Source organism: Poeciliopsis prolifica, unplaced genomic scaffold (assembly GCF_027474105.1).
Source record: "Poeciliopsis prolifica strain line A6 unplaced genomic scaffold, Auburn_PproV2 SCAFFOLD023, whole genome shotgun sequence".
In the NCBI taxonomy this organism is placed as follows: Eukaryota; Metazoa; Chordata; class Actinopteri; order Cyprinodontiformes; family Poeciliidae; genus Poeciliopsis; species Poeciliopsis prolifica.
Window position 1 is genome coordinate 7,465,931 of NW_026562398.1, and position 22,358 is coordinate 7,488,288.

At 38.4% G+C, this 22,358-nt stretch overlaps 2 protein-coding genes across 3 annotated transcripts in view; both read right to left on the bottom strand.

Annotated features, from left to right (window-relative positions):
- The window catches only part of LOC129370165 (kelch-like protein 12), a 50,913-nt gene extending 28,630 nt beyond the window's left edge, over positions 1–22,283 (bottom strand). Inside the window, exon 1 of the mRNA XM_055045892.1 lies at positions 22,208–22,283. The gene's annotated coding sequence lies outside the window, so the exon portion shown is untranslated. The remainder of the gene's footprint in view (positions 1–22,207) is intronic.
- Positions 16,937–22,283, bottom strand: cebpb (CCAAT enhancer binding protein beta). 2 transcript variants are annotated; one of them, XM_055045895.1, is made up of 2 exons: positions 22,208–22,283; positions 16,937–18,340 (listed from the first exon to the last, which is right to left on the bottom strand). In XM_055045895.1, the coding sequence occupies exons 1-2, from the start codon at positions 22,229–22,231 to the stop codon at positions 17,372–17,374; spliced, it is 993 nt and encodes a 330-aa protein (XP_054901870.1). In that variant the 5' UTR covers positions 22,232–22,283; the 3' UTR covers positions 16,937–17,371. The 2 variants fall into 2 exon arrangements, with proteins under 2 accessions (XP_054901870.1, XP_054901872.1); XM_055045897.1 differs by lacking the exon at positions 22,208–22,283 and adding an exon at positions 20,322–20,339.
- Positions 22,284–22,358: the final 75 nt, after the last annotated feature.

Here is a 22,358-nt window from a genome sequence, read left to right on the forward strand (position 1 = left end):
TGGCCGCTCTTGAAACAGGTGTCATAGATAAACACTTTCATTTTTTTGGTCCATAATGTGGGTTTTATACAAGCAGATGTAAGGCTGATGTAAAAACACGGTGCTCGGGGCCAGGTGGGTGAACTTTGGAAAGAAAAACAGAAGATGAACTTGTCCAGAGACAGGCTGCTTCGTCTGCTTGAGGAAACTCCACCGCACTGGGGTGCAGCGCAGATGATTTAGCAACCGTCTTGGCGAGCACTTCCTGTTTGGGAAAGAAGGATGCGCTGGTACGTGCTGTTCAAGAATGCAACTTAGTGAGTAATAACACTCCCAACAGTGTTGGTCTGACGTCAAGCACACCAGCAAGTTAGAACAAGCTGTAGGAAAACTACAATCAAGGTGTAGCCGAGCGCCGGAAGTCCTTTCAAAGCCACGCTTGTTTCGAGTGAAACTAAAGTCTGATGTGACAGGGCTGCCATGACTCATGTAAGTTGTGGTTAGGGGTATTGTTCTGCTGTAAACATAAACATTGTGAGTGACACATTGGACGGCAAAATTATTTTCCAAACTAATCTGTGATAGCTTTGTGAAAGAGTCTCCGCTCTCAGATTAACAGCGGACATTGCTGAGTCTACAATCTGAAGCAGTCCAAAAAGTACATCTGCCCTGCCCTGCTGACTCTTCCAGCATGCGTCCTCAGTTTAGTTATTAACCTGGAACTTCCCAGGCCAGCTGAGGGTGGGAGTGGAGGGAGGGCCCATGGCTCCGAGTCTGCAGACGACTTTCTGCGAGGGCCCTGCGAGGATCAGGAAATTCCTGAAATTGAGGAGAGTCAGGTCTTTCCAAGTGACTGTGCAAAGTCTGAGTCAACACTCGCTGCCTTACAGCGAAGCGCTTATTGAATCAGTGGTTCGGGAATACCGTGTCTCTTCATGCCTTTTCCCCCTTTCCATACGTCATGTGTCAAAAAGCAAGTTTTCAGTTATTGACACATGATGACAAATGCTGACGGGGTTTGCTCAGGTAAAATGCAAATGATGATTGTTTTACCTTCGATCCAACCTACTTCCTTGAACAAGTTTGGATAGGTCAAAGAGCCAGTGGCGGAGCTAGACTTTTTTTTCAAGGGGTGGCCAAAGGGTGAGCAAGGCTTTATCACAGGGGTCCATATACAAATGGACCGTTCCATGGAACAAAAGAAAAAAAATATTTGTTTCCTTTCATTCAAAATTAATTAATATAACTAGTTAGGTTATAATTCAAAGCTTTCATATGACATAGCCTACTTACATTTCAGTCATTATAAAACTTAATGGTTTTTCACATATTCTTACCACACATTTCAAGCAAGGCAGCATGTGCACTAAAACATATGTTAAAACAATCTCTCTAAAACACGACCTACCAGCACTAGCATGGCTAATATAATAAACGAGGCACTACGCAGCGGTGCACAACCATTTTTAAAAATTTTTTTTTTAGAAATATATGACCACTCTCAGAGCGGTAAAATGTTGTAAATACCTGCAGAACTCCTCCACGGTGTAACTCTAAAGCCCCGGATGTGTTTTGGATCAAGCAGGACCAACATGTCAGTTTAACCAATGAACAGCGTCAGGCATCGGGCTGCCTTCAGGGACAGTCGGAATTTACAGTTTTCCTGGCAAATCTTTGTCGATCTCATAAGAATTATATTTTAAACTGACCATTTCCAGTGGGGTGGCAGTAGGGGTGGCAAGTGCCACCCCGGCCACCCCTCTGGCTCCGCCACTGCTAAGAGCCTTATTGTTCTTAGACAATAAAATGTAAGTGTGCTCGGTTTTGAGCTGTTTTAGGGCCTCTGTCACTTTAGATCCAAATAGGCTACTGCAGGTCACGACCCTCAACTCAATATTTAAACTTGCATGTAAAAACATCTGCAAACTTCTTTGAAAAGCATTAATAGACACACAGCAGCAAAACCAGCTTATCAAATGGGCTGGAGTTCTGGTTGAGTTGCTAGTTAACCCAATGTATTTAAAACAAATTATCTGAAAAGTGTGGCATGCATTTGAGTCAATAACTTTTGTAATGAATTGTAGTTTAAGTCTTTTGTGTCTCTACCACCTTTGCACAACCAATATTTTTTCCTTTGTTACATTGCTTAAGTTACATCAAATTGGACAAAAAACATTTGACATACACTTTTAATTCTTGTCACAAATTCTGAACCAGATTTATATCTGGACTTTGAATAGGCCATTCTATCATTAACATGCTTGGAGCCACAAGCACGTTAGAGCTCTGGCTAAATGTTTCGAGCTGTCGTCTGGTTTTCCTCCAGGGTTCCTGTGTTTCGTTCCATCTATCACCACCATTTTTCACCCTGGAGTCGGTGTGTTTTTAATGTCAGTCAAAACAATTTTAGGGTTTAAATAAAATAAAATTAAGGTTTTAATTGTCAAAAGAACAAACTTTGGTCTCAGTTTGATTGAAGATCACGCAGTTTGAATGCAGACGTGAACACCAAGCAGACCTGAGACTGCTCCAAAAGCAGGAAGTGCACTACAGTGCAAGGCCTTCTGGGTAAAAACAAGCAAAATAAAAGCGTAAGAAATTGCTTGTGGTCTTTTGCAAAGACAAAAGAGAAATCCTACAAGCGCTAAAATCTGACACTACTCCATTTTTGTTTACATTTTGTGAAGAAAGTTGCGCTCTGTTTCTTCTTCAGAGGTTTTTTGTGTCATTTCCTTCGGTGGTCATTGTTGCAGCGCCCCCACAGGTGAGGAGGGGAACAGATTTTTTCTAAAGGCTTTAGTTTGTTTGACAGTGCGGTGTGAAAACAAAGCAGCTGAAAATGTAACAATGTTGCAATTTTGATCTCCAGCTGAACAAAGTCTGGGAAAACATCCAAGTCATATGATGAGGGAAAGACTGCAACCAGGATCTTTTATGCATGTCTTTCACTAATGGCGTTCCTTTAGCCACTTCTTTAGCAGGTTTGTGGACTAGACAACTGAGAAAGTTTCCTGTCGGCACATTCTCCAAGAAGCTTCTTCAGAACTACCATTGCTGCTTCTCTGAATTACAGTCTATTTGTCTTAATTTAGCTTAATGGCTATGTTTTGATAGACATTCAGTTGAGCCATACTGTTTCCATTCTGAGGCAAGTTACCACAATTACCACAGGCTTCTTGGCTGATTCTCTGATTAATGCTCTTCTTATTCAGACTGGCAGCTTAAGTAGGAAGTCATGTCTTGGCAGGTTTGCTGTTGTGCCATTGTTTTCTAACCTAACCCTTTTAAAACTCTTCCACACCTGTATTCCCGACATGTCTGCCGTGTTCCTTGGTCTTTGTCGTGCTGTTTGCTCACTAATAAACTTTGTACTCCTTCACAATACGACTGGATTTATACTTAAGGTGTTTTCACACCTGACAGTCCGGTAGATTCGGTTCGACTGGGGACAGGAGTTGCAACATTTGTTACATTTTCAGCTGCTGTGGTTTGTTTTCACTCTGCACTGTGTCAAACAAACCAAACTAATCAAAAAACCTGTTTGCTCCTTTGTCTGCGGTGGCACTGCACCAAGAAATTGACAAAAAAAAAAACAACCTCTGAAGAAGGCATGAATGGAACTTCCTTTTTCACAAAATGTAAACAAAAATGGAGTGGCCTCAAATTTTCCAGGTAGCAGGATCTCTTTTTTGTTTCTGGCAGAAGATTACAAGCCAATCTTAACCTGACGCTAGATTTGCAAGTTTGTCTTGGTTGTATTTACCCAGAATGCTCGCTGCTTCAGAGCTCTTCCTGTTTTTGGAGTGGTTTCTCGTCCACTTTGCGTTGATATGGATTCAAACTGCACAACAGTTCACTTCAGCCTAAGACCAAAGGTTTTACTCCACTTCCAAAACAAGTACTTTTGGTTTAGTTGCTAAAGCAAATATCTTAATAGACTTGAAATAGGACAAAACTAACATACAAGTAACTTCTGAGCAGGAAATTGTTTTAAATCAATAATTCATAATTATTGATGAAAAAGGACTAGTTCCACTAGGAGATTATTTCACTTATAAAAAATATGTCAGGTTATAAGCTAAATAGTCAGCCAGTGGAACTAGTACTTTCTCATCAATAATAAGGAATTGACTTAAAACAATTTCCTGCTGAGAAGTTACTAAATAGGATGAAACTAAGATATTTACTCTAAATGTAGATCAAAAATACTTGGTAAGATTTTGTCTTGTTGCTGTGTGGGTTTGGTTGCACATTCACACAAACAAACTAGACTTTGATTAAAGCAGCATTAAAACAAAATAAAATGTGCCCTACTATACAGTACATATCTGTATATCTCTTGTTTATATTCAGTTGACTCCATATTGGTTTTTGCTGATATTTCCCCCTCCAGCTCTGGCAGGAAGTTTGGTGAATTATCCCAACTACTAACTGCACACCAGTCTGATGACGGTTTATGCTCGCTCAGCATAAGTGCATCATGATTAATGCTACAACATGATGAGCTTTTAGTCACGGGAAACATTTTTCTGCAAAACAAGCAGGCCGGGCCGTTTCTGAGCTGCGATGGAAAAGCACTGAGCTGTTCTCATTGGGCTGCAGTTTCAGATACCGATGTCTTTGGTTTACGTCTGTTGAGACATTCACTCGTGAGCAGTTCCTGTTCCTGTTCCTGCCCCCTCTGGTTGCTGCTTTGAGGACCAACCGTCACACACGCAGACTGCCATTGCATATGCTATCGCCTGTGACAAACTAAGTTCATGCATGTAGGTCAAAGCATAAATACTGTCAGACTTGAGCTGGTGGTTCCCCGTTTCGAGCGCACGGCACACCGATGACGTTTGTCGACATGCATGTAAACAAAGTTTGGTTGACCTCCCTGGCTAACCGCAGATGTTGTCACTGTGTTCTTTTGGTTTGGTGTTGATGTTTTTGACTCCAAACAGCGGTAGAAAGCAAGGCAGGTAATAGATGCGTTTCTTATGACGACTGAGTTTGATTTCCTGACGCACCACATGCACGCCAGCTCCGAGTCTGAACCAGCGCACACCTTGGAGGACAAGATTCAGCGAACGTGAGGATGGGCACATAGTTTAAAGAGTGTGGGTGGTGACATTTTTTCATTGTTCCCGCCCGCATCAACACACCCTGCTTCCTGTTGCGTAATCTGTACATGTCCAATTTTGAACATCTCTGAGTATTTTATCTTTTTGTTCTGTGATTTTATAAGTACAAAACTAAAACACAGCTTCCTATTATTGCAGTAGGTCAATCAGCTGCAAATGTTTGACGTTTTTGTAAATATTTTTCCTCAGGCTATGATCATGTAATCACAAGATCAAATCTGTCAACAGTTTTTCCTAGAGAAGGTATTGGATTACAAAATCCATCTTTAATCTGCTTGTTTATCAACACCTTCCTTTGGCTTTAAGGAGAAAAGCTATAAAAATATCCAGGCATTATCCATTTTCCTGTCCAGAGTTTGCAGTTGGAGGAAGTGTTTCTTGAAAGTAATTAGAACAGCAGAGGACAAAACTCTCACTTCCATAATATTCAGATATTGAGGACCTGGCTGTCAACATAAAACAGGATGTTGGGCTGATCGGCGCAGAGAGTCAGATGTCTGGTAATCTAGGAAAGTTCTGTAGGCAGAGCTTTGAGGAACAGAGCAGTGGGTTGAACTTTCATTATTGATAGCCAAGCAGCACCTTGAAGACTTTCTGTTTTTCATGAAGCAGGTGATGCAATTAAAGGAAAAATATGACCTGTTTTATGTGCGAGCATTTAAAAGAGTAATATTACCATTTACTTGCTGAGATTTACAATTAAAAATAAAATTTATGCATTTTTTCAATGGAATTTCCTCATAATGGGACAATAAAGGGGTTTATATACATTATGTAGTATGAACTCAGATCATCTGACCATTTTGCATATGATGCTCCTGAGATTTTAACATACACCAAATATAAAGACATGTTACCATTTTTTTCTTTCTAAAATTGTTGCACGTGACGTCACGCTCTCCAGAACTCCGCCCACTCCGCCATGATGGACGTCAAACCAACCGATGCGCTCCTTTACTGTCAGTCTAAAAAGAGACATCGGTAACCTGGCATGGCTTCTATTTAGTTGATTTCACTTTAAAAATGGTCACAGGATGCTAAGCGGTCAGCGGCAGAAACGGATGCAAACTAAACTCATCCTTTTATTTTATAACTTTTAATGAGAAAAGATCCGGCAGCGATGGATGACTGTCGGCCATAATGACTGTCGGCCCTCGGCGTTGTCACAGATTTTCACTTTTTACTAAGATGACTAACGTTCATATAATTTATAAAGTATGATTAGAAAGATATCAAATATCACATTATGGATAATGATTACCAACCTTAGTTACCATGGAGACAGTCATGTACCCTAGCATATATGGAAACAACTGGTTAGCATCTCGTCTTTCGTACGTTTTTATGTCTGATACGATGCAAAGGGAGAAGCAGTTCATGAAACAGTGATATAAATCATGTGGTGTGAATTCAGAAAAAGTCTGTAATTTGATCAACACACCAGGAGGGAGAAGGTACGGTCCGTTTCTAAGCTAGCGGTTTATAAATTTTGTAAATACCGCCGTCTATGAGCCCCAACCGGGTGTTTTACGTTCGCAGACCGCTAAGCTTGACTTGAACAAGTAAAATCCACAAATTAGCCGGTCAGAAACAACTTTGGAGACCAATTTCAGTTCCTCTGTTCGATACTTCCGTCTCTCACTACCAACGTCCATCATGGCGCCCAGAATGATCAGGAGACGTGGCTGCAGAGAGTCGGTGTATTTGGGGTAAATCTATGGAATGGATTAAATGATGAGCTGAGACAAAGTACAAATACATGGGAAATATGTTGTATAGGATGGCTGCTGATATTAATAATTGTAGGTTCAGTGATGAAAATGTGAGCGTCATTTCATGTGTGAGTGTTTTAAGGGTATCAGGGGATGGGACTTTAGTGATTATATGTTGATGAGTTTCAAAGAGGCAGGAAATTATAAGATCTTTTATTTTCTACCTGCTCCTTTTCAATTAAATTGCATAAACTTGCACGTCAACTGCCATTACTATTTTTCTTTTCCTCCCGTTTTTTATTATTTCGTTTTTCTATTTTTATAAATAAATTTCAATAAAAATAAACTGGATTAAACTTTTCTTGTTTTAGGTTAGTTAGAATTACCAAAATTATTATATACTTTCTTAGAATTCAGAGGTTTACATACATTTAGTTCGCCTTGTTTCCATCCTACGCGATTCCGCTCGATTCTCATTTCCCTTCACTGCGCCGTCTGGGATTTCTCCCATTCACTTGGATTCCTGTGGTAGAATTTCAGCCAGGCCAATCAGCGAACATAAGGAAGAGTTGTGAGTGATGGTGTTGATTTTCTGTCATTTTTATAATTTGTTTGCCTGTAGTTTTAGCAACGACAGCTGAGGAAGTAAAAAAAGCCGTTCAAAACACATCAGCACTGCTTCCAAAGGTTGCAAACTACTTAGGCTTGTTCTGAGTATTACAAATGCATAAAAAGCACATTTAACTAAAACCATTAATTCATTTTTTAAAAAGAAATTTTATTGCTTAAAATGCAACAGCAGCATATCAAGCTGGGTTACAAGTTTCACTGGCAGATTTTTTCACTTAAAACATGGAAAAATAGTTTTAAAAAATCCAGTTAAACTAGTATTTTTTTTGTCAATATTCAAGAATTATTGACTTGAAACAAACTAATGTCTTGCTAAAATATCAGTTGTACTTTAGTTTTGTCTTATTTAAAACATTCTAAGATATTTGCACAAGAAATGATTTGAAAAATGAGATGTGAGTAGGATTTTGTGAATTTGAAGTCGAGTTCTGTTTGTGTGCAAAATGTTTCTTAAACACTGTTTTGAATTAAGCAAACAGATATAATCTTTAGGTCAGTGAGGAAAAAAACCACCAGTCATGTTTATGTTTATGCAGTGCGTGTAAATATCAAGTTTCTTCTGTTTCTGCTTTTTTTGTCGCAGCCAAATGTTTCAGATCGCTAAAGAATATTAAACTCAGACAAAGAAACAAAAAGCAATTTTCATGAGCTCATTCTAGACATGAAGGGTTTCAAACAAAGATGTTTAAGGTCACATGTGTTTAAGAGCAGAATATTGTGTTTTAATGCTTTTTAAGCTGCAGCCTGGTCTCTGCAGAGTGTTTCCTAAACCATGTGGTGATGCAGAGCTGGTGAAAACATTCTCTGCTGCATCGAGCATTTTTCTGAGGTGAAGACATTCCTACATCGTTTTGAGCTGTTTTTGGTGCTCCAGGTTCAGATGATGGGGAACAGTTAAAGGGTTTCAAAGGGTTAGAGCCAAGATAAGAAAAAAATGTCAATATTACAAGAATAAAGTCAAAATTTCTGCCTTGATTCTTGTATTATTTCCACTTTGTCCTCATAAAACTTTATTTCCTAAATATTATGACTTTATTCTTATATTACAACTTTATTCTTGTAATCCTATTACTTTATTCTCAAAATATGACTTATTTTTCATTATTTTGACTGTATAATCTAAATATTATGATTTAATTCTCGTAATATTGTGATTTTATTCTTGTATGACATTCCTGAAATGTCAACTTTTTTCTTGTGATACTGGCTTGCATGTCTTCATCTTTGTAATTTATTTTAATTTCTTATTAGAATAATGCTGTGTCGCAGAAAATAAAATGAAATAATTCATATTACAAATCAAAGGCAGCTATGAAGAAATGGAGCTTTTAGCCTTGATTTAAAGGAACTCTGTGTTTCAACATTTCTGCAGTTTCTGGATGTTTGCTCCAGATTAGAGGAGAATAAGAACCGAATGTTGTTTCTCCCTTTTGTCTCTTTAATAGCAGTGGCCAAATTAAACTTTGTTCTCATTTCAAGGTGGGTTGTAGTTCAGGCTGTTCCCCCTCCTCCTCCTCCTCCTCTCTTTGTGTGGACCTTCGTCATTATCACCAGTGACAGACGGCAACTTTATCAGCAATCTACATTCGGACTTTGCAGGGCAGTAATGAGTGAGCAGCAGGAACAACAGAGTTCTTAACACACAGCCCTGAGGGACACCTGTACTCAGCATGATTGCATCTGATTTTAATCATGCTTTAGGTTAATCAGCATGTAAATTTGCTAAAAGTTACTCCATCCATTGTTCAGACTGATTTTATACATGATGGATGATTGATTGTGAAATTGTAGTCTTCTTGAGTTGGTAATGGTTTCCTCAGAAGAAAAGATGTGCAGCTGCCAGGAACAATGTCTTACATGTATGAAAAGGAACAGATTAGACTTCCCTGGAGAAGCAGCATTCAGCTTCTATGCACCACAAGTCTGGAACAAACTCCTAGAAAACTGCAAAACAGCCAAAACACTGACCGTCTTTAAAACTAGACTTAAAACCCACATGATTAGAAATCTGTAAAACACCAGAGTAAGAATTGACCAATAGCTTCCAATGACGGCCACTTCGGTACGAAAAGCATCTTCAGGAAAAGCATCAAAGCAACACTGAAGTTCTGCAGGAAGCACAAGGATGGACAGCAAATGATTTCCTCCGATAAATGGATATTTTTAAATATTTTAAAATATTTTTAGAATATTATTTGTTTGGAGAATGAGCAGTGAGAGCCACCATGAATCCAGCGTTGCACAAGCAGTTTCTTTCTCACAGTCCTAAAACCCTCCAATAGCGGCACAATTTGGTGACTAACGTTTGCTTTTCCATTATGACAGAACCCAGTGTTGGAAGGCAAAAGGGACAACAAGCTGCCTCAAAGACCAGAACACTATAGATTTTAACCCGTCCAAGAAACTGTCCAGGTTTTACCCACATCAAGAACTTTGTGGTTAGGTCTCAAAAAGCAAGAAGAAGAATAAAAGACAGGAAGTTGTGATCAATCATAAGGACGAACAAGACGAGAATGAGTCAACATCAGGCAGAACTTATCAAGAAGTTAACACCCAGAGACGTAAAACACTAAATATCGACTCTTCACCCAAATTTAATGCATATGGCAACTAAATAACCTTAAATCTCATTAAATATTTTGATTATTTTTCAGTTTACAAAAGAAACCTGCAAAGAAATGAGAAAACAAGAGTGAAAGTAATGCTCTTACCACAAATAGTCAGTATATCCTCTACTGCTGCTTGCTTTTATTTGCGTTATTTTCTGTCTTGTTTCTAGTGCAAATATCTTAATACACTTGAAATAAGATAAAACTAACAGACAAGTAACCTTTCAGCAACATAGAGTAATAAATAATTCCTTAATATTGATGAAAAGTATTGGTTCCATTGCTAGATAATTTCACTAATAGCAAAATAGTTTTGCTTTGTTATGAGTGAAATAACCTGCCAATGAAACTGGTTCTTTTTTCTTCAATATTAAGCATCTACTTATTTAAAACAAGCTGCTACATCTTGCTGAAGGATTAATTGTAAGTTAGTTTTGTATACTGGAAATGAGACCAAAAATACTTGGCCAGATTTTGTGTTTTTGCGTTGTAAACAAGACATGTTAGATCAGAAAAACATGAATAAAACTTTCCTGCTGAACATGAAGTTGACATCTTTTAAGCTACATAACACTTTTTATTGTTTTGGCACAAGAAGGAGCTGAAAAGCACCACCGCACTGACTCAGTTTGAGATTAATAGGAACATTTTGTGAAGTTTTATCAGGTGCAAACCACTTATTAATTTGAAGGTTTTACTGCTCTGCTTCACCTTTTAGCTCTGGGACAAATATTCCTCCCATAATTAAGGCTGCGCTCGTTGTGCAAAGAGATGGTGTGGCGTTTCACAACATCTGGCCAGTGATACTTGCTGCGTAGTGACCACAAGTCGCTTCCGCACGTCAGCGGTGTTTTTTCACAGTCATCTACGGCGAAATAGCAGAAGTGAACCAAGATGTTGAAATTCTGGTTCACTTTAAGGCAGATCGTGTTCTGGTCGTCTTACGGTATTTCAGCCGGCCCGGCTTCCCGTCAGAACCAGTGGTCCGGACATCCGGCACGGCTTTTCCTTTAATGGAGGAGCTGGGCGGAAATCTGAGGCGAAGCGGCACAAAGCGGCCTCCGAGTTTTGGGACGAGTTTGGCAAGTTTCAGTCACTGCGATGCAAAAATCACAAAATCTTACCAAGTATTTCTGGTCAAGTTTCCAGAGTGATTTTTATCAGCAAATTAAAAATAAGAGAAAAATAACTTGTTTTAAGTCAGTAATTCCTTAATATTGGTTTAAAAAAACATATTTAAAAATGTGTATTTTTTCCATTGTTACAAGTGAACGCTGTATTTTTTCCAACAATATTAAGCAGTTATTGACCTAAAACAAGCTTTCATATGTTAAATGAGTTTTATCCTGTTATTTGCACTCGAAACTGGACCAAAATTAGATTTTGTGTTTTTTCAGTGTTTCTGGAGAAACTTTTAAAAACAGCTTATTTCAAATTATTCCCTAAATTTACATCCATAGTGGCATCTGTACAACTTTACTGTTGCAGTTTTTATTGCCTGTAATTGTAAATAGTCTGTCTATTAAAGCTCAATTCACATTTTGTACATTTCTTATTAGCTAAATTACTAAAAGGTATATGTGATGAATTTTTCCAGGAATTGTACAATATTTTTATTAAATTTTCTGTTTTTTTACATGTTTTGTAGTTTACCTCTGCGTGAGTCTATTGTCTGTGATTCTCTGTCACTCTGCTGCTGCTGCACAGAAACGTCCAAATTCAGAGATAATAATTCAATTCAGCTTCTTTTTATTGCACCAATTTACGACATATGTCGTCAGTAAAGGACACATTTTATTCTAAATAATAATTGAAAACATGCATTACAACATATGTGAAATTTGAAAAAAATAAAAATAAATAAATACATGTCTGACAGGGCTTGTGTTTTACTTCTTTTTTTATCAGTACCTGGAGATATTCAAGAAAAGGATTATAAAACTATTTAAAAAATACAAAAACAGACAAAAAGTTTCATTATATTCTACAGTAAGGATGTAAAAATATGTAAAGAGATGACATAAAAATAGTGTAGTCTGGCCAAGTGAGTAGGAATATCTAAAAAATGTGCAAGTGTTTATTTTGCATTTTTTATTTCATCAAATAAAAAAAAGCATATCAGTATTCTGCTCTTTATCCTTTCATTTTCAAGATATGCTTGTGCAACCATCAGACATAAAAACATTTTTATTGTTTGATTTATTAAAAAAAGAGAGAATGTGGAGTATCTGGTATTTTAGGATCTCGGTTTTGCATCTTGAATATTGAGGAACTGCCTGAAAGTTGCTTCGGTTTAAATGATGCAGCTGAAAAACCTCCACTGCAGAAAACGTCCATTTTAAGTTTGTAACAATATTCGCTCTTTTCCAATCAGACGGGTTTCCAGAAGGCAGAAGGAGTCAGGTATTGGTGCTGGTTGAATTTGAGGCCGACCTGTGAAAAACCTCCAGCCTGCGGAGGGAAGTGAGCTGGAAGCGGGTTTAGCGTCCAGACGGTTTCAACATCCCTAAACGGTGAAGCTCATCCCCTGGATCACAGGACGGATTATTTGCGTCGCATTTACACCCACCAGGCTGCTTTTGTTTTGGGCCGTTGCTGTAGAAACAGCTGGCGGCTGACATCTTTCCATGTCGACAACAAAAGCACCGCGGTGCCGCCGCGTGACATCCTGGTTGCCGTGGCACCAAATTGGGTCACAAACTCAAAGAACCGACAGAACGCCTCGACTTGGGCCGGCGGTTACCATGGGTACGGACAGCAGGCCGGCAGAGAGACGTTACTCAGATTTATCATCTGATAACAACAACAATCCTGCTGTTATTGTTTTGAATACAATGAAACAGTTTCTGGTAGAGCTGGGGATACATTGATTTGATTGGTTTTTCAAATTTTTGGTTTTTGAAGATTTAATTTTTGGAAAATCTGCATTTTTTCCCACTTCTTCAGAGTGATGTCAGTAAGACCAGAGCAGCCATCTTGTTCGACAAGCATTTGTTACACCTTATGTTTATTTACACTTTGAATTCAGGCCAACTATGACTAAATATAACACTCAGACTAAGTATTTTTGTTTGTAATAATGTTACAAGAATACAGCCACCCAGCATACACACCTCCTCTGTCAAGGTGTGTATTATGTCTTTTGTTTTATTTTGACGTTTTTATATGATGTCTGCTCAGCACTTTGGTCAGTTTTGCTATTTTAAAAATAACTATAAATAAAGTTGGTTTGGTTGGTCATAGTAAAATGAGAATAAAGTCATAATTTTAGCAAAAAGAATCAGAAAAAAGCTCTTTCCCTGATTAAGAACTTTTTTTTCTCATAATTTTAAGATTTAAGTTTTTATTCTGCTGATATCGGGTATATTCTTGTAACTAAACAATAATTCTCGCAGCCTGGCTCAAATACAGACACTGTATGTTTTTGTGTTTTTATGATGTAAAGCCCTTTGAACTTCCCTGCTGATTAAATGTGCTACACAAATAAACTGGATTGATTGAAATGTCTCAAACTCAATATTTGAGACTAAAAACAGGAATCTAAGATGACGAAGTCAGTAAAGCAGACGCTGTGACGATGCATTTTTGGTGATTTTATTCAAAGAGTTTTAAAGGAGGCAACTAACTGGCTCCAGACTAATAATTACAAGATTAAGAAACGGTTCAGAAAGAGGAGTTTGGCTTAAACGTTTTCCCTCGACGTGAAGCAATAAATCACAAAATGCAGAAACATTGCAGGCGGCTCAATTGGAGGCCTGTATTACTAAACAGAGCAGGGTGTTATTCTGTTTCGCCGTATGCCAACAAATCCAATGTGGCAACCGACCAATTGCTGTAACAAGTTATATCTGTGCAGCAACGCTCAAACAGTCGCGTGTGCAACGCTTCCTAAGAAATAGAGCGTGGGTTACTTCATAAAGGCTTTTTTAACACTCCAGACTCAGATATTTTAATTTCTCTGTGATTTGTTGATGTCATTTTTTATGCCCAAGTTAAAACACTTAGTATGTGGGTTTATGCAATGTTTTCTCATTGTTTGGATGCTACAAAGAAAGACAAAACTATTTGTAAAAGAATTTGGACTCAAAGATATCAAATGAAAAGGAGAGGTGAGCAAAAGCCAAAACAAAACGAGAATTCAGGAACCAACTCTTCTTGCTTGTAGCAACTCTGTTTTACATACACAAAGGCCTTTATAAAAGTAAAAGACATTTTAATTTAGGGTTCAATTTGCATATTGCTTGTTTTACTTCATCTGAAACAAATTTGTAAAAATATGTAGGAGTGCATGAATGTAAAAAATCACAAAAACGACTAAAATGACAAACTCAGTTCTTGATGGACAAGAACGTAACATAATTTAATCAATTATCTAAAAAATGTTTTTCAGATAAAAATGTTTGCCAGGAGAAAAGTGTGTCTGTTGTTTTTGTTTTTGTTTTCATTCGTATGCAAATTTTGATGTTATGAAATGCTTGTTAGGAGTGATGTAGTTAGATGGTGAAGGATAAGCAGGCGTCGATGATTTGCCAAAACAAGATCCTGATGTCATCCGTGAGACTAATTCTGGACAGAAACGTTCAAAATCCGTTTGATTTTGCTCCATTTCCTTCACCTTCACAAAAATAATATGCAGAAGCAACGTGTTTTACCTGTGTATCCACATTTTAAATTAAAATAAATACAGATGATGAGGACAGTCTGATACAGTCTTTGTGATATGAACTCTAAGAAATAGCCTTCAACATGGAAGCACGTCTGTAGTTTTTATATATATATATATATATATATATATATATATATATATATATATATATATATATATATATATATATATGTATATATATATATATATATATATATATATATATATATATTTGCAACATTTGTTATATTTTCAGATGCTGCAGTTCACTTTCCCTGCGTTGTCCAAACCGTCTGAAACTCGTTCCCCTCCTCGCCGTTCATTAGGTCTTCTAGGAAAACAACCAGTTTGACTAAAGCCGTCCAGTCAGTGTGAATGGACTCTTCTTGTCCTTTGATCAGCTACTTGAAACCCTCTGAGTGTTCATCTTTGTTTAGATACAAGGTTTTAATAGTGGATGTTTTATTGCTTAATGATAACTATAAATCTATTTGAGGTTTTCTATCATCTGCCTGAACAAAGTGTTCCAAAATCAGCACAGCGATGTTCGCCAAGGGGTTTTGAGGAACAACTTATTACACGATGTTGTGACTCATAGGAGGAAAAATCTCCTCCATTTCACAACTGGCACAGAGATGACCAGACAATGGGTTGACAGGTGTGTATGTGTGTTTGCACTGGTTTAACAGAGGAGCTTTTAGCAGCAGACCAGTTTGGAGGGGATGTGATGCAACAAGGAGTTATTTTTTTCTTCTCTCTTTTTACGGACAGGCACTGCCCATTGACGGTAAAACGAGGAAAGAGGGACGGACTGAACTGAGAAGAGGAGGTCATCCTGTGTGGGAATTTCCCCCTTCGGCTTGTGAGCCTGGGAGGTTTGGGGGGCCAATGGGACGGCTTGTGGCTGCGCTGGGGGGGGTCATCGAAGAAAGAATGCGCAGAATGTTTCCAAGAACCTCCAGACTGAGTCGAGGAGAACGTGGAGAGGCAGAAATCTGACTCTAAAGAGGGGTTTTAATGATACATGTCATCCGTCTTGTTTCGTTTCGTAGCGGGCCTGGAGCCAAACCACGGCTTCTTGCAGCTATTGTTGAGCAGGATAACAATGTGTTTTTTAAATGTGGGTGTAGCATTCTTCTAGTGGTGATGTGTTGGAAAAGGGAGGATGTTGCACAACCCATAACAGCTAACCAGATCATCATTGACTGTGTTGAAACATCCAAAGTGTAATCTCCCACTGCACAAACAGCAAAACACTGCTTTTCCAGCACCACTTCTCGCTGCTACGATCATAAATTTTCACTCCCCACAGTTACTTGTTTAAATCACGTCACACTCCTCGTCTTTATCTGCTCTGCCTGGGGTTTTGCTTGCTTTTAGATACGATTCAGAGTAAAACTCAGGCTGAGGAGCCTGGTAAATTCCACCATGAAGCAGCTTATCTGCTGCCTCCTCTCCTGCTTTAAAACTCTTAGCGTCTCGCCTGTCGGCTGTTCAGGTGTGACCTCACCAGGTACTGCGATCAGGTTAGTTGCTGATTAATTTCCACGCGACCTTGAACCCCTCTGTAGGCCAGTGGACCCAGCAGACTATTGACAGAGCTATGTGCTAAAGATAAAACGACCATTTCTGTGCTGCGTGCAGTGACCGAGTCTTTTCTTCTTTTTTTTTTTGTTTGCTTTTTGCTGCTCTCAGCAGTATCATTTCAGTATAAATTGGCTGAATTTATTTTGGGATCAGTGCACTTTATGTCAAATCGTTAAGTCAAACAGAAACTTGGCAGTTAGTCTTTTTTTTTTTTACACAAATGAATTGTTCTAAATGCATTATGCACATAAAACACACGTGCATAATGCAGAATGAGACGCACTTATTTATTATTAAAGTGTGAATTTTTTTGTTCTTATGTTGCACACTTTCTCGGTGTGAGAGAAGCTGCAGAAACGGTTCTTTTATTCTGTGCAACATGCCATTAAATCTGCATTTATTGTCCATTGATATCCAGTTGGAAATGAACTGGATCTGGCATGTAATTTTTTTTTTTTTTTTTTTGGACCGTCTCTATGTAAATAAACTGAATTTTAAAACTGCACATTTTTCTTGCGGTTGAGCTGCTTGTGTCACTGCAATATGTTGTAACCTGGAACGTGCTGTTACACAGTCCATGATGAAATTTAGGCAAGCATATAAAGCGTTGTGCAAAGAGAAAAAAAATAAGAAAAATGAGAGAAAATCTTTAAACAAAGTATAAATCTGTTTAATTCAATAAAATATCAAGTACAATTAAAGCATTTCACCTTTTAATATTAAATAATTATACTTATTTCATTCATTGCCAATACTATTACAAAGAGTTGCATCATTTCACTGCAGCACAACTCTTCCCCTGACAGCCATTGCTGCAGACACAGTGTACACAAAATGTAGAAATTCACCAGGAATGGATGTAAAACCTGCACAGAAATACTGCATACACCAAAAAAAAAAAAAAAAAAAAAAAAAAAAAAAAAAAAAATTACATCTGAGAATAAAGCTAAGGTGACATGTTTAGGAAGAGTCGTGGATGGCCACCCCATGCGCCCACTCTGTTCAGTCTCATTCAAAGCGTCCTTGTAAACCAGTGGGTGCAGTAGTACCCTGTATTTCTGTAAAGTCCACCAGGTGAGCGGCTCAGCACTGTCCAGTGGCGGACAGCAGGTTGCGCAGGGTGGCCAGCTCTCTGGACAGCTGCTCCACTCGCTTCTGTAGACGGTCGTTCTCCACCGCCAGCTCCAGCACTTTCTGCTGCGTCTCCAAGTTGCGCATCTTGGCTTTGTCCCTGCTCTTCCTCACGGCGAGGTTGTTCCTCTCCCGCCTCAGCCGGTACTCCTCGCTGTCCTTATCCAGGCGCTTCTTCGACTTCCCGCTGGACGACTTGCCGCCGTGCGACGGCGACCTGCCGTTACCTGACGGCGCAGGTGTGCCGGGCGGGCTGGAGCAGTTCGACGACGCGGTGGAAATGTTCCCCAGACTCCCACTCGTGGACTGGTAGTGCAGATAGGACCTCATGTCGAAGCCAGACGAGCCGTTTTCCATTTTCGTGTCTTCCTGGCTGTCTTCTCGGTCCGCGGGAGCAGCGGCGGCGGCTCGGTAGCGGCTCAACTCCGGGCTCAACACGCTGTCCACCCGGGTCTCCTGCAGCTCCGCGTAGTTCAGTCCGTACGACTCCCGCAGGTTCTCGCACTGACTCGCCTCCAGCTCGTTCAGCAGAGAGTAGTTCTTGTAGTTTTGCAGAGCCGTGACTCTTTTGATCTTGCTCTCTCCGAGGAAGTCTGAGAAAGCGTCGCCCGGCTGTGTCTGCGGCGGGCAGTGCAGGGCTGAGTCCAGGTACGCGCTGAAGTCGATGGCTCTCTCCCGCTCCTCCACGCCCAGCTCCGTCATCGAGTCGCCGAGCCTCCAGTACGCGCCGCCGCCGATGGGAGCGATGATTCCGTCTCTGCCGTGGATCGCGAAGCCGCCCTCCTCGTACAAGCCGGCCACTTCCATGGATGTCAACACCCGCCGGACTGCAGGAGCGCGCAGGGCTGAGGTGAGGCGCCCTGACCGGAGTTGGGAAATGTGTCGGGAATGCGCCGCGTTTAAATCCCACTCTGCCCCTGCCTGTGGAAACATGCAAGTAGTAAGTTTTTTGCGGAGCCTCTCACATTGACAGGTCTTCCTGTCTCAGGGGTGTTTTGTATTTAGAGCAGCCGAGGTGGGCGTGGCCTCGGGCAGGTGACGCAAAGCCCCGAACCAACCGAACAACCTGTACCACTTCTTCAGGTTATTTCCCGCACATAATAAATGAGCCTCACTTGCACCGGAACACTGTAAAGACACACAGTTTGGGCATCGAAATAATGTAGAATATGACCAAAGTGTTAATTCAGAAAGTGAAACTCCTATTTTACACACATCAGACACAACCAAGTCAATTTTTATCAATATAATGAAGCTTTAACAAAAACTACTGGTGTATGTTGGTGAACAAACTTTCATTCATTCACTGAAGTTAATCACGAAGGGAAGAGAATCCAGAAATCTAACTCAACAGTAGCGATACTTCATAGTAAAATTACTCAAAATGTACATTGTTGTGAAAATACTCTTAAAAGTGAATATTTTCACAAAAGTTACTCAAGTAAATGCAACTATTAAGTACCAAACTGTTTATAGTAGGCCATATCTTGGTCTCAAAGTGCTGGATTGCTTATATGTGCGCAGATATACGTTATACGCTTTACACAGTTTTAGCGTGCATTTTAAAAATAACATTCAGAAGATGTGGTGGTTTTTATTTGGCAGTGTAGAAAATCCTGTGCTGCTACTGATCCACTGTGTTTATTCAAAGGCACAGATTTTTAATACAGAAATGCAAGATGACTTAAACATACGGTGTGTCCATGTTCTGCAAAAAGTATGTGCATGATAACGGGTTAAAGCTAGCTTTATATGAATTAATGCGGTAACGATAAAGTCGCATTCTCTGCTTCAGCAGCTCATCTGTGTTTTTGGATCTGGTGTTTACAGTTTCTACCTCTGTTTCATGCAGTTTTTTCTTCCACTAAACCTTATGTTTTGGATGCAGCACTCTAAACAGTCAGTTTTTGGTTTACATTGCAAAAACACAAAATCTTACCAAGTATTTTTGTTCCTGTTTGTAGTGCGAATATCGTAGCTCGCTTGAAATGAAACAAAACTTTTCAGTGTCTAAGTAAATAAATCCTTAACATTGATAAAAAAGTCTTAGATCCAATAGCCTATTACTTTTTCATCAAAATTAAGGAGTTATTGACTTAAAATCCTATATTGTGCTGAAAGGTCATCCATAAGTCAGTTTTATCTTATTTCAAGAGTGCTGAGATATTTGCACTAGAAACTGAACCAGAAATACTTGGCAAGACTTTGTTTTTGCAGCGTAAGCCGCCTCGCACATTATGTAAATAGCTGCGAAACTGTTAATTCATCGCTCTTCCCCATGATGGTGCAGATTCTACACAATTTCATACCCAAAAAAAAAAACGTTTGTTAGTTTGTAACATTTAAGTAATATTTTTTAGAATGTCATTGTTTAACCCTTAAAAATAGTAAGTGAGTCCATCATTTTTAGGCTAAATATGTGAAAAAAGCGATTATAAAAAGAAGCATGAACTGTATTTTCCTCTCAGTAATAGAAATGTGCATCAGTGTGGATATTGCCGTACTTCGACTTTTTAATTTGCTCATTTAGTATTAAAATTTAATTTGTGGAAGTAAAAATTTAAGCCGAGTCCAAAACCACAGCTATGTTTCCTGCATGCTCTGTGGTTTCCAGCCTCATTTGGGTCAAGCGGCAAAGTCACAGCAAGCACACAAAAAATTTAAAAAATGGAGAAATGTTACAATATTTAACTAATTTATTCTAAAATGAAACTGAAATGCAAAACTGAAATCATAAGAGCAACACCAACTACCTCATTTTGTCTGGCAATAAGCGTCTCATTCTCAACCACGCGTCCACTGACGCCCCCTGTAGGCCAATAAAGACCCAAACAACAACAACAAAAAGAAAAACGTAGACAGTGATGGAAAAAAAATCCCTTTCTAGTGACAAGCTGTTTACCATTTCTGTTCAGACGTAATGAGGTCGGGACGGTGACACCATCTACACACGGCTCGCTCCCCACAACTTCCACTCGCTGTTTTTGATCTGCAGCGAGTGGAAGAATCTTGATTGGAGGTCAGGGGTCATGCACAAGATGATAAATCTCTAGATCTGTATAAAGGTCAGAGTGGGTGTGATGGGAGCGTCAGATGGTCTGGTTTTGGTCTAACACAATTCAGAGCGTCTCTGTGGCGTATTTATATCCAAAATGTTGAGCTTCGTTTTTACTCCAGACTCAGACAGACAGTGATGTTTTCATTTTAAGTTCTGCTCCCATTTAAAGTCTTTTTCAACCTCAAATTAATTATAATTACTGTTTCCACAATGCATAATAGAATTACGACATATAATTTTACTCATAATTGAAATGCATGCACACGTATTACATCATCAATAAATTATGTACATTATATAATTTAAATTTTGATTTGTTGGTGATGTTATGAGTGATGTCAGTGGTACTAAGAAAATGCACCATGAAAAACACATATGTACAAATATCACAATATAAATAAATCAATCACATGATAAATTACAATGAGCTCAATATTTTACATTTGAATGATTTATTGTTTTTCTGTTTCTACCAAAAACTGGATGAATAAAATCTTCAGTCTGGTGATTTGGTCTCAACTAGCCGATTTTTTGAAGGACAATTTTGTTTCCAGAAACTTCATAATTCATTCGATTTGTTTATTTCGTTTGGATAATTAAAATGTCTGTCAGTTCCAGTGTTATGTGATCAATACAGTTTAAAGTTTATTGATCTTTGATTATGTGTTCTTTCCATTACCAATATATCAATTAAAATGGTCTCAAAGCAACAATATTATTGTTTATCGCAATAAATATTGTCCTTGTTTGTTTCTTTTTCATTTATTAAAGTGGTACAATATGCATTTTTTTCTTTTACATAGCTTGAAACAAAACAATAAGTACCAATAACCGCACTCTGAGAATTTCTTTTATTTAACCACTTAATTTTTTTTTGCACAATATTAAAAACGCATTAAATACAAAGAAACACATTTCTTTTATTGTTTTAGCTAAATAGTCAAATATAGAAATGCTGCCCCCTTGTGGTCTTTTCCTAAACTACAGGAAACGTTTTTTGTACACAACTGTAGAAATTTCTGTTTTTATGAACAAAAATGGACTTTAATTTAAACAAAGCAGTGTTACTCTCCCTTGATGTCTTTACTGAAAAAATAAATGTGTTTATCTTGTTTACTTCCAAATCTGTTGCCATAATAAGATTAAAAAAATGTCAATATTCACTTATCATTTCTGTTAACATGAAAGTTTCTGTCAGATTTAACGAAGCAGTAGGATCCAATGACTGAGAAGGTAAACTCTTCATTTTAACTAATGTTTCTGCCTAACAGGTGGACATTTTAATCACTTCTGTCCCAGTGATGGATCAGTTTCATTTTGAGGCTTTTCTGTTTCTAATTAAATTCATCTACAGCTGCAGGAAGAGTTGCAGCATTTACGGTAACTGGTAAAAATAGAAAAACAGAAATAGCGTCTCAGTGACTCAGTCGTATCCTCAGAAACATTTGTGTAAACATTGTTATTTATTAGTCATGACCTACAAACATGGCTGCAACAGGAAAAAGAAGAGTTTACAAAAAAATAAAATAGTTTGTTTTGGCTCTTGAATAAGTTTTTAGCTTTTTCTTTTTAAAGGCTGAAAAACCTTTGGGTTCTCATAAAACAGATGCATCATTTCAAAGTTATTTTAAAGTGTGATTAATAAAATTTTCATTAAGCTTTTGTAAAATCAGACTTTTCATTCTGCAGATGTGGTTTCTGTGTGTATTTGATTTGTGGAAATTACTCACCATTCCTGATGTTATTATGTTCATCTGATATTCCCTTTATCCTTCTTCCTGAACCTCTCCTCTTTTTCTCCAGTCTCTTAAGAAAAAACAACCACAAAAAGTTCATTAATGTAATTTGAAAATAAGATACTCAAATGAAATGAAAAGCAGA